Raw genomic sequence first — 12449 nt, forward strand, 5'->3', positions numbered from 1 at the left:
TGGAGTGGGGAGAGCTGTCAGGAGGTTGTTCTGCTCATTATGAGGAAGGGTGGGTACTAGACTAAGGGGGCATAGTTTTCATATGCACAATGAAAAGGCACCTTATTGGAATTACAGATCCATGTTCTCTACTGGCCTTTGATATCAACTATTTTCCTAATAAATGACTCATTCTTAACGCCTAGTAGACTAGCCCTCTTCCCCCATGACTGTCCTATTTCTTAAAGTCTTTTGGGAAAAAAAGAGGATGGTTTAGGGAATTTCTGGCCTTTACCTTTCTGCTTGTTGAGCAACCATGGGGATCAGAGACATAGGTATAAAATAAATTTATATATATATAAAACCCCACTACAATACTTGGAGCCAATTTCATCCATATCTGTATAGCCTTTTTCTCAAATGAATAATTAAAATCAGGTAGTGAAAAAGTGCCTGCGCTCTATGAACTCTCAACAAATGGGCTGCAGATGCTTTTACTTTAAAGGAATCATTGTAACAGGTGTATTTTAAAAGATGGGAGTTGTAAAATCTTTGGGGAGGATAAATCAGCTCTACTGGTACCAATTCTTTAAGGAAAAACTTATTTTTGAAACCAAACAATCTAAATTTTGTGATAATATGTTAAGAATAGGAAATAAGAATCCCACTATTTCGTTTTTCTTCCAGTTCACTCTTTCCAGTCCTATGGATTTGGATGAGAACTTATCTGGATTCTGACTATTGAATCTGGGTTTCCTCTTTTGGAGGAATTCTCACACACTTTTCCACTTATCCAGAAAGGAGGTTAGCAGGGCACAGTAAGAAGGCGTCAAACAAGCAATCTGCAAAGCTGAGCAAACCTGTCTGAGGAGAGGAAAATAGCTATCTGAGCTTTGACAGTTTGGGGAGGAGGCAGGACCTTGGTTGGACTCCTCTCCTCCATCTGGAGGACACAACCTGCCCGTGTTCTTTCTACAGCAGAGTTCAGCTGTGGGTAGTAAAGGGGCCTCTGGAAGAACAGTCTGTGTCTCCTTTACTGACATAGAGGACCCTCTTTTAGTACACATATTTAATGGCTGAGAAGCTGGCATTCCTTGGATTGGTCATGAGAACAATAAGTTCACTTAATTTTTTGCAACACAACTCTGGGTTGAATAGATTTAAGGGGGATTCCTTTTGGAGGGCATCAAGAAAAGGTCGTCATTAATCGAAGAATAATGGTCACTCTATTACTTTCAAGTTGGTCCCATCGCAAACTCAGAATTCGGATTTTTCAGTTAAGGTTACCTTTGCAAAGTGTAAGAGTGGGCAAAATGTAATTAGAGATTGCAAATGGTAATATTTTGCTGTGGTATTCATTCATTCAATCAATAAATATTCATAGAATATTTTAAGAGTTAGCATGTGAAAGGAAATGTTATTAGGCACAGGAAGACTACAAAGAAATGTGAAGGTATTTCAACTCTTAGAAACGAGCTTTCTATTTGAAAAAAAGGCTTAGATATTGAGAAATTCTTTGTAATTTTCAAAGCCCACTCACCTACAATAAATCTTTTCTGAACTTTTGCATAGTAGCAGGGGAGCCGGGCTGGGCAGACATTATAATCATACAATTACAGAATTTTAGGAATGGAAGGAATTTTAAAGGTCAGCTAATGCAACCACTTAATTTTAAAGCGTAGAAAAGCGAGACACTGCTACTTTTCTGAGGTCCCACAGCAAACGAGTGGTAGAGCATCATCCAGCAGACTTGAAGTTTGCTAATAAGAATCTAAAGCCTCGTGTTAGGAGCTCTGGGCTAGCACAAATGACATAAATAAGTAGAGCACCATGCCTCCTTTCCTGTATGTATTTATTTACATACAGATATATAACAGAGTCACAATAAATATTTATTGAATTAATGACTTATATTTCTTACCGTATAGGGTATAGGGCACTGTGTCAAGCACCGAGGATAAAATGGCCAACAAAATTAAACTAATTACTTCTTCCAAGTTGCCCACAATTTAGTCCCCCTGTCCTCAATGAGTTTGCAGTCTCTTAGGAAAGCTAACGCCCACTAAATGCAGGAAGATTGGGTTCGAATACAGTGAGTGCTTTCATTGGTCAGGAAAAGAATCTAAGTGTGATAATTGATGCAAATCATTGCCCCCCTCCAGCTCATCAACATTTAATTACATCATTCTCTGCTGTTGCGTTTCCGGGATTTCCCCCAGGTCCGGACGCAGGGATTCTGCCCAGGAGAAGGTCAGGATGCCAACTCCCGGGGACTAAGAGGAGACAATCAAGAGCACAACCATCCTTGTTTTCTAAACTGGAAGGGACCCGGGTTAGGAGGGGTAGGAAACAGCCACAGAGACTGTCAGAAACAATAAAGCAGGATTAGGAACTCCCCGACACAGGGACCACTGGGCGAGCTCTGGGCTGGCCGCCCCCGCGGGAGGCGCGCGCGGGCTCAGAGAGGAGCCGGGCGGGCGGCAGCGCGGGCGCAGCGCAGGAGGCGGAGAGGAGCGGGCGGCGGCAGCGCCGGCGAGCCCGAGGGGTGGGTCGGCGGCGCATCCAGTCGAGGCGGCCACCCGCACACAGTGCAGCTCGAGAGCGGGACGCGGTGCCCAGAGCCCCGGCAGCACCCGCCCTTCCTCCCGTGTCGCCTGCCCGCGCGCCAGCGCCCGCTCCGCCCGTGACTTCAGTTCAGCTCCACCCCCGCGTGGCGGCGGCTCGCTCCGTCCGGACCTGCGCTCGGCACCAGCCCAGCCCGGGCGAGCGGCCGCCACCTGCCCGGCACCGCCTCGGCCCGCCCCGCCGCGGCCCAACTTGGATGGAGTTGGGGTCCTGAGCGCCTGTCCCCAAAAACCGGCCGGCGGAGAGCCCCGCGCCGCCACCTCCGGTCCGGGACTCCCTTCTCCGCTGCTCTCCGCTCCGCGATGGGAAAAGTTGGCGCCCCAGCCGGGCTGAGCGCGCTCCTCGCGGGCGCGGGGCTCTTGATCTTCTGCGCTCCGGGCGCCTCCGGCGGCGGCTCTTGCTGCCCCCAGCTCCACCCCAGCTCGGGCCCACACTCCGCTCAGAGCCAAGGGGGCTTCCTTCACCAGGGGCCGCGAGGCAGGGCTTCTGCCACGTCCCCGCCCCTCCTTGGGCGCCCCCTGTTCGCAGTGGCCCCCGGAGACCGAGCGCTGTCCCTGGAGCGGGCCCCGGGCACCGGGGCGTCCGTGGCGGTCGCTCCGCGCTCTGGCCGGAGGAGACGGAGTGGAGCGGATCAGGAGAAAGCAGAACAAGGAGAGGGTTCGAGTAGAATTCCCCGGGGAGTGCTAAGGGACGGAGGGCAGCAGGAGCCTGGGACTCGGGAACGGAACCCGGACAAAGCCACTCGTTTCCGGATGGAGGAGCTGAAACTGACCAGCACCACGTTCGCGCTGACGGGCGACTCAGCCCATAACCAAGCGATGGTCCACTGGTCTGGCCACAACAGCAGCGTGAGTAGAATGGGACTGAGGGCGAAGGGTTGGAAGATGGAAAGGGTTAAAGTGGGCTGTGTGATCTGATAAAGAATTAGGAGAAATGGGGTTTCTGGACTGGAAATATGTTGCAAACTAAAGTCTTGCCTCCCCCCCCCTCCCGCCCCGAGTTATTACCTACTGGAAGACTACCCCCAGCCTCTTTCCACTAAAACCGTCCGAGTCTTCTCCACACCTCAAGCAAAGATTTAAACAGCAGACCCCGTTTCCTGCTTCTAGGGTCGCATTGGTGTAGTAGTATGTATCTGAAGACCAGAGGGGGTTAAATAAAGTATTCTGAACGTGGAGACGAAATGGTTAAATTTCCAGGCAGGCTGGCATCCCTCAAGAGACTCTTCCTTTACTTGTTGGACTTATGGATGAGCACAAGTAAGATCAGTCAGATTTTATCTGAGGATTTTTCCTTTATTTTTATGCAGAGACCCTAGCCCCTTCTAACCCCCAAGGGAAGAGAAATGCAGTGAATAAGGTGTCCCTTAATGTGTTCTCTGTTTCTGGGGACCAAGTAGATGCAAGTTACAGGACAGGAGCTCTCCAGCATCTTCTCGCAGCACCAGCCAGTGTGTTTTGGGAGCTGAGGCTTCCCAGCCTGTGAATGAGTGGTTGTTCTCAGGCATGACCAGTCCCAGGAAGATCAGATATAGCCCAGTGACAACAACTCCCTGTTCTCCCCCATTGCCTGACCTCCTCTGGTGAAGAGCACAAAATAAAGACTTAGCCTCTCTTTATGAAGGGAGGAGAGGGTTTGCTGGGTCCCCGGAGTCTGAGACTGAGGACTATGCAAGTCCATGAGCATTGATTAAGTCAGGGAAGGTTTCAGATTTTTTTGGGAAAGCCTGCCTGTTTGCAATCTGAGCTGGTGATTCCGGTTTAACTGCACCTGGAAACTTCAATGAGCTGAAATAGTAAAGGGCCGGCTTTGATGATAACAACTGAAAAGGATTTAAAAGTGTGGAAACTTCTCAGGCTGCCATTAAGCAGACAAGAAGAACATAAAAACCAAGGATGGGTAAAATGAGAAAAAATAAATCAAACTTTCAGCTTCCACCAGCCTATTGAGATTGTAGTATTTGCAATAGGCACCATCTTTGCAGCCTGATACCTCTCAAAATGTTTTCAGTTGTGTTGTAATTGCCAGAAACCTTCCCAGGGAAGTGCCACTTCAGTGAGTTGTGCTCATTGTCAGCTTTTTCATGAAAGTTGTGAACATTTTAAAATAATCATCTGTCATTATGGAGTCCTTGAGTACATACATATAAATTGTATTAAGGCAAATCATGATAAATGGTATTGTGTATTGATGTCTCTGTTCTGAGAGCATCAGCCGGGTATTCCCTACAATTTAGCCTTCCTGCCTGAGGCTGTGGTTTTCATGTGGTTCTCAGGACTGGTTTAATCAAATAATTGAAGCTGAATTCTTTGTATTCAAGTTCTGGAGACCCCTGCCCTCATTCCTGACCTTAACTATCATATCTTTCATATCATAACCACTAAAATTAAAATCACCCGATTTGAACTTGAATCTTAAACGAAGCAAATTACTTTCACACTGTTTTAAGTGATTAGCTCAAAGCTTCTTCTGGCTTCAGGGGGAGATTTTAAACACATCAAACATATTAGATCTGTTGTATCAAGGAGTAAAGGACTTTGGACTCAAAATATTTCTAGCTTTTAATGTAATTCAAGCTGTAAAATATCACTCACCCATTAGACCTCCACTTTAGTTCGTCTCTTGAAAGATCTTGGAAAGAGCGAGAAAAGGAGAGTACATCTTTGGCAAATTTTAAACTCCATTTAAGAAATGGCGCCAAGCACTGCCAGACTTTTTTTTTTCTTCTTTGTTAATGGTACTTATAATCGCAGTAGGGCTTACTAGGGTCAGGACGTGGATGGGAGACATGCAGGAAAGTCTGAGATAACATAGGACATAGTCAAGGCGGTGGATGTTAAAGGTTTGAGCACTCAAATCGTGTTAACTAATGAGACTTCTACTCTATTAACTCTCTTATTCTTGTAAGGACACCTCCCCCTTCCTTCGTATCCCTGCCTGCTTACATGCAAATTGTTTGCTTGTTTTTAGTGTGTAAGTACAGATGGTAGAGGAAGAGGAATAGTCTCTATCCAGGTCCTCTTGACCCCAATGCATAGGTGAGGCAAAATTCCAAATCATTTTTAAAGGGAAAAAAGACAGAAAGAAACTTTTTTTTTTTTGACCCAACTTTATGACATGAAAAGCAGAGTGGAGAACTGAGTTCAAGTTCTGCTTGTTTGTGTTTCACATCAGAGGGCGTTGTGATTGTAAAGTGCAGTCCACCTGTTTGGAACTCTCATCTCAGCACTTTCCCCCCCAGAGCTAGAAGTCCACTAACCTATATCTGAAAACAAGCTGGGGGTGGTGTGCCTCATTTTTTTCACATTTAGTTGTCTTTTCTTATAACCCCCCCCTCCCCAAATGTGTCCAGGATCACAGGCTATAGGCGGTCCTAGGAACTCATCTCACCTCTAGCTAAAATTGGTAAGTAGCTCTTCTGATGACAATAACACCTGCATTTAAGGTGTAAATGTATGGTAATTATAGGCTGCCTGTCAAATGTGTGGGGAATTCTGGAGAGTTCTCTCACCTCCTTCTCTTCTCCTTCCTGCCCCCTCCCGCTGTTGAACTTAGTGCAGCTGGGTAAAGACAGGACCGGTTTGCCTCCACCTCCACCGTGGGCGTGATGTGATTCCTCTGTACTGCAGTCTAGCTTGATGGAAACCGTTGCTAGAGGTGGTGGAACACCTGAGGGGATCTTTTGGCGTGAAATGTGCTGGGTATGAATCATTTGTCATGAGCTTGGTGTCATATGCAAGAACATATTGTTCCTACCCTACTCATCCAAGGCATGCTGTGCCCTGATCTAAATTTATACAGTATCCTTAATTTTTAAAAAAAATATATATTTGTCTATGTATGTATGTATGTGTGATGGAGCATGTACTTATTCCTTATTTCCAAGCAGTTTCAAAATACCACACTTACATGTCTTTATAAAAGTCTTGTTAGATAATACATGGGTGGCAAGCATTAATATTTCTTTTGTATTTTTATGCCGGAGTCAGTTTTAATATTTCAATTCACCACCATATCCCCTTCTTACTGGAAATAGTGTTCTACGATTTGTTAACAGAGGTTTTTACTTGACATATTTAGCCGTTATGAAGTCTTTAATGCTGCATTTGTCATCGAGCATAGCAGTCTGGTTGAATCCCATGGACCTATTTGCCTTAGTTGTTCTGGGTCTTGATATTTACCACCCACCCTTAGTGGAGAAACAGAGTTGAGTCCCATCTGGGTCAGGCTTTTGGGTAGGAGCTTTACATTTCATCCTCTCAATTTTCACAAAAATGTCTCATTAGTAGATGTGCTTATTCCCATTGCTTAGCAGAGCAAACTGAGGGTTCTTTAGGCTTTCTAAGGCTTTCCAGGAGGGATACTAAAGGTGAGTAGCAAAGCTAGGGACTGGCAGCCAGAGTGATCTGACTCCAGAACACCACAGGTCTTAAATGGCTGTCTTAACGACTATAAGGTAGGATGGAAAAACTCAGACATTTTGGAGTCTGTATTTTAAATAACTCTGTCTCGGGCCCTGGCCAGTTGGCTCAGTGGTAGAGCGTCATCCTGGCGTGCAGAAGTCCCGGGTTCGATTCCTGGCCAGGGCACACAGGAGAAGCGCCCATTTGCTTCTCCACCCCTCCCCCTCTCCTTCCTCTCTGTCTCTCTCTTCCCCTCCCGCAGCCGGGCTCCATTGGAGCAAAGATGGCCCGGGCGCTAGGGATGGCTCCTTGGCCTCTGCCCCAGGCGCTAGAGTGGCTCTGGTCGCAACAGAGTGATGCCCCGGAGGGGCAGAGCATCGCCCCCTGGTGGGCGTGCTGGGTGGATCCCGGTCGGGTGCATGCGGGAGTCTGTCTGACTGTCTCTCCCCATTTCCAGCTTCAGAAAAATACAAAAAAAATAAAAATAAATAAATAACCCTGTCTTGGGTGGATTTCAGATGGTGGAGGAAGCATAGTCTTACTTAGCTGGCAGCTCCAAGTACTTGTAGAAAATCAGGGACTCTGAAGTGCACCTGTCACATTGTACTCTTTACCTTAAGTAGCGCTTTGGTGGTTCTCGTCTCTGCCCACCTCTTCATCTTGAGTGAGACATGGGATCGGCATCTGGTGATTCACTGAACACAGGATACCCTGCCACCATCGTTCCGGTTTCAGATCAGATGTTCTTCTGGAATAGAATTCTTTTCTAAGTTAATGACATATCTGATTTTATAGAGAATTTAGTTATGAACACTTGATTTGGCTATACATTTTGTATCTATCTATTGATGTATGTATGTATTTTTCTGAAGTTAGAAGCAGGGAGGCAGTCAGACAGTCAGACTCCCACATGTGCCCAACCAGGATCCACCTAGCATGCCCAGTAGGAGGTGATGCTCTTCCTATCTGGGGCATTGCTTTCTTGTGGCGGGAGCCATTCTAGCACCTGAGATGGAGGCCATGGAGCCATCCTCAGCACCCCGGCCAACTTTGTTCCAGTGGAGCCTTGGCTGAGGGAGAGGAAGAGAGAGATAGAGAGGAAGGAGAGAGGGAAGGGTGGAGAAGCAGATGGACGCTTCTCCTGTGTGCCCTGACTGGTAATCCCAGGAATTGAACCTGGGACTTCCACACGCCAGACCAACGCTCTACCGCTGAGCCAACCAGCCAGGACCTGGACCTGTTTTTAAAAGTAAAATGAGAGAAGATTTTAGCTATGTCTTGAAGCACACACAATTCCTTCCCAGTAGTTTTTAAACTTTTTACACTTAGGGACTGGTGAAAATAGGAGAATTATTTTGGGGACCACTAAGGCGGAAATCACCCTGAACACAAGCAAATTCAACTAAGATAATTGGGTCTATACTATCAATATAATCTTTATACAACATCGGCGTGTTAACTCTTTCATGAACCAACACGAAATTTCTGGTGGAGCAGTCTGTGGACCAGCGTTTGAAAAACACTATACCAGTAATGAATTTTAAATGTGGTGTGACATGGCTAGCAGTGGGTTTGAAAGCAGACAGATTTGACTTTGAACGTTAGCTCTCCTGCTTACTCACACTTTGCCTTGATCAAGAAAATTAAATTCTTTGAGTTTCAGTTTCCTCAACTAAAATTTCCTGAAGATTTGACTTGTATGTGTAATGCCTGGTATATAGTAAGTGCTTGTTAAATTCTAGTCCTTATTTTAGTTGAAGAACTAATTCTCTATTGGGAGTTAAGAATTCTGGGTTATAGTCCTGACTGTAGCAGAGATTACTTATGCAGCCATAGCCTATTAAAATGTGGTGGCCTCAAATCCATCCTTTGTAAAATGGCACTAATAGACCAGAAATTCCTTACAGCAGTGGTCCCCAACCCCTGGGCCACGGACCGGTAGCGGTCCGTGGGCCATTTGGTACCGGTCCACAGAGAAAGAATATATAACTTACATTATTTCCGTTTTATTTATATTTAAGTCTGAACGATGTTTTATTTTTTAAAAATGACCAGATTCCCTCTGTTACATCCATCTAAGACTCATTCTTGACGCTTGCCTCAGTCACGTGATATATTTATCCGTCCCACCCTAAAGGCCGATCCGTGAAAATATTTTCTGACATTAAACCGGTCTGTGGCCCAAAAAAGGTTGGGGACCACTGCCTTACAGGTTAAAATTAATTTAATAGTCCAGCTCGTAGGTATTGTGCACCTCCTACATTTAAGTAAAGTACATGGGGAGTGTTGGATATGCAGAAATGACCCAATGACCTATCAGTGAGCAAGCCTTCTTTTTCTCATGACTCTTCCTTTTCCTTTAGTTCATGTACATAGTTTTTTTGTAGGAAATCTACTCATTTGTGATCCAAACAGGCTTTCGTTTCAGTGTGAATTTGCAGCAAAACATAGTTTATTGAGTTTATTACATCATATTTTTATGTTAAGGAATTTACCATCTTTGGACAAAAACATTGCTTAATGTGAAATTAGAAAGTAAAGTTCTGTTGTGGTATTTGATGGAATTTTCTAGACCAAATTAACATGAATGTTGACTCTGGGAACTATACCCACATCATTTTTAGCCAGAAAGTTATAGACGAGAGTACAAATGCTAATGGAGTTGTATTATTTAAGAGAATAATAATTTCTTACATTTAAGGAGAGATGGCTATGTGGCAGCATTTTGCTAAGAAGCTTACACTGATTATTTAGTTTTAATTTTACAAATGTGTATTGAGTCCTAATATTTGTCAGCTGATAATAATAGGAGCATAGGTAGAGTGATGCACAAGATGAGATCATTGAAATAATGCCTGTCCTCAAAGAGCTTTCAGTCTTGGACCCAAAGATCCTCCGAAGAGGCAGTAGAAGGTAAGGTATTCTGAGGGCGTGGCCTGCGGTAGCAGTTCAGGGACAGGACAGATGTCTTCTGGCCGGGTTGATCTTCCAGCTGTACTACAGAGCTGGTGCTTCAACGGAACCTTGACATGTAAATAAAACTTTCATTAAGAGGTGGAGATTATTACAAGGATATTTGGAGTTGAGTGGATGGTGAGTGTGATGGTCGAGAGTAGAGATGTAAAAATTCCTAGCAGTATCCAGGAAATTAATCTACGTTAAATGTGACCTATGTCTAACTCAAGTTTTAATTTTAGAAATAGTTTTAAAAATACGCTTTAAGCAAAAAGTATACACATATACTAGTGAGTTTGGGTATATTCCAAGCCCAGAAAGAAAATGAAAACTTGTATGGTCACTTAAAAACATGACCGCCCCTGTTTGCACATTAAATCCCAACTGGAATCATCTTTTCATTTTTACCTTGACATTTTCCACACACAGTTTTCACAGAAGGACTTTCTTTTGTTTAAGTTCTTGGTTAGAAATACTGGCCAGACGGCCGGGAGGGTAAATTAACATGGCTCCCTGCCAGCTTACGTGAAGTCACTACCCTCATGTAAAATAGTTGTCCTGTCTTTGTGTATGCCTCAATTTACTGCCCTATATATCTGGTTAAAAAGTGTGGCGCATGTTGCTGTGTGTCCCAGAAAGGAGACTAGCCAAACAATTTGGCAGAAAGGATGGCGGGGAAGAGACATTGTCAGCATGAGGTGAAGCCAGGCTTCCTGGAGCTGTCATGGTTACTCTTGAGAAGTGGCCACTCTACTCAGAGGGGATAGATGAAGTAGTCAGGCCATTGGCAAGAAACAAAGCTGGAGGCTGACACAGATAATAGTATGTCAATTACCAGAGGGAAAGAGGAATGGGGGGATGTAAGAGGAGGTGTATAGGGGACAAATGGTGATGGAAGGAGACTTGACTTGAGGTGGTGAATAGACAATACACCTAAAGCCTATATAATTTTATTAACCAAAGTCACCCCCATAAATCAATTAAAATTTAAAAGATTAAAAATAATTTAAAAACGGTGGAATCTTACTGTATAAAGTTTATAAGGAAAGAACAGACTATTCTAAAACATAGGTGGCAGTCCTGACCAGGCGGTGGTGCAGTGGATAGAGCATCGAACTGGGATGCGGAGGACCCAGGTTCGAGATCTCAAGGTCACCAGCTTGAACGAGGGCTCATCTGGTTTGAGCAAGGCTCATCAGCTTGAACCCAAGGTCGCTGGTTCAAGCAAGGGGTCACTCAGTCTGCTGTAGCCCCACTGTCAAGGCACATATGAGAAAGCAATCAATGAACAAATAAGGTGCCGCAATGAAGAATTGATGCTTCTCATCTCTCTCCCTTCCTTCCTATCTGTCTATCCGTCTCTGTCCCTCTCTCTGACTGTTTCTGTCACAGAAATAATAAATAGATAGATAGATAGATAGATAGATAGATAGATAAAATATAGGTGGTGGGGGGAGGAGGATGTGAAAGCTCTGTAGGAAGTCCTACATGAGATTTTCCCTGGGTGTAAGGGATATTGTGCCTGTTTCTGTAGCATTCCTGAATGTGATTAGACCACTTCAGATCACTGATAGCCCCTTTTTCCTTGCAAAATGCTTTCGTTTGCAGAGATTGTAACATCGCTTCCATTTCCTTGTTTTTATTCTCAGCACTGTCTTCCGAGCTAGGTAAGACAAGTATTATCTATGTTTCTCAAATAGAGAAATGAAGGAGTTGCTGTGAAGCAGGTCAGCAGTGGATGGGGAGAGCATTCTGTCACACTGTACGACTGGTTCTTGGTTGACCCACTACTGGCTTTCCAAAGGCAAGAATCAGCACACAGCTGTATCCTGTGTTCATGGTTTGCCGGAAGCCCATGCACCCTTGTTTATAATGTTTGCCGTTACAAGAAGTATGGATATTGGCCATGGAGCTTCTGAGTTCTAGTTTTGGCTATTCAAGTTATTTGTCCTGGGCTTCAGAGCAAGTGGCCTCTGCAATAGTCATGCTCTTGGCATTGTTTAAAGCTTTAACAAGTGACCCTAAAGAGAGATAATAGCACTCTCTGCAAGTAAAGTCTCCAGCAAGAACCTAGCCACTGTATGTGTTCTACTGGTAATGGACTTCGGAGATAAGATGACCTAGGCACTGGGCTTATTGTTGCTGGGGGTTGGAGGAGAAAAGGGGAATTGCCACCTTCTTGCCTCTTTAATTGTCTTATACAAATGAACTCTAGTTTTAAAATAATCTTAAGTATAGTCTCAGTCCAGGGAACAGAGTGTCAATGTTTGGGAGCAGCAGCAGTCACAGAAGAGCAACGCCAGTTGATACTAATGGATTTTATTGGCTCAAGGGCTATGATGAAGTTATCAGCTATTGCCTTTCTGCTTCTAACATTTGAGGATGGGGTGGAGGAATGGAGCAAAGGCGAGTGCTGAATGCTAGGTACTGTATGCTTATAAGATATAGTGAATATATCAGAAGTCCCTCTTAACGATAGTAAAGTAA

At 44.7% G+C, this 12449-nt stretch overlaps 1 protein-coding gene across 6 annotated transcripts in view; it reads left to right on the forward strand.

Moving 5' to 3' along the window:
* Positions 1-2514: 2514 nt before the first annotated feature.
* Positions 2515-12449, forward strand: part of SORCS1 (sortilin related VPS10 domain containing receptor 1) — a 578632-nt gene continuing 568697 nt past the window's right edge. For all 6 annotated transcript variants that reach the window (XM_066354763.1, XM_066354758.1, XM_066354761.1 and 3 more), the window contains exon 1: positions 2515-3452. In XM_066354763.1, coding sequence (XP_066210860.1) covers positions 2907-3452 — 546 coding nt within the window. In that variant the 5' untranslated portion in view covers positions 2515-2906. The remainder of the gene's footprint in view (positions 3453-12449) is intronic.

Source organism: Saccopteryx leptura, chromosome 13 (genome assembly GCF_036850995.1).
Source record: "Saccopteryx leptura isolate mSacLep1 chromosome 13, mSacLep1_pri_phased_curated, whole genome shotgun sequence".
NCBI lineage: Eukaryota > Metazoa > Chordata > Mammalia > Chiroptera > Emballonuridae > Saccopteryx > Saccopteryx leptura.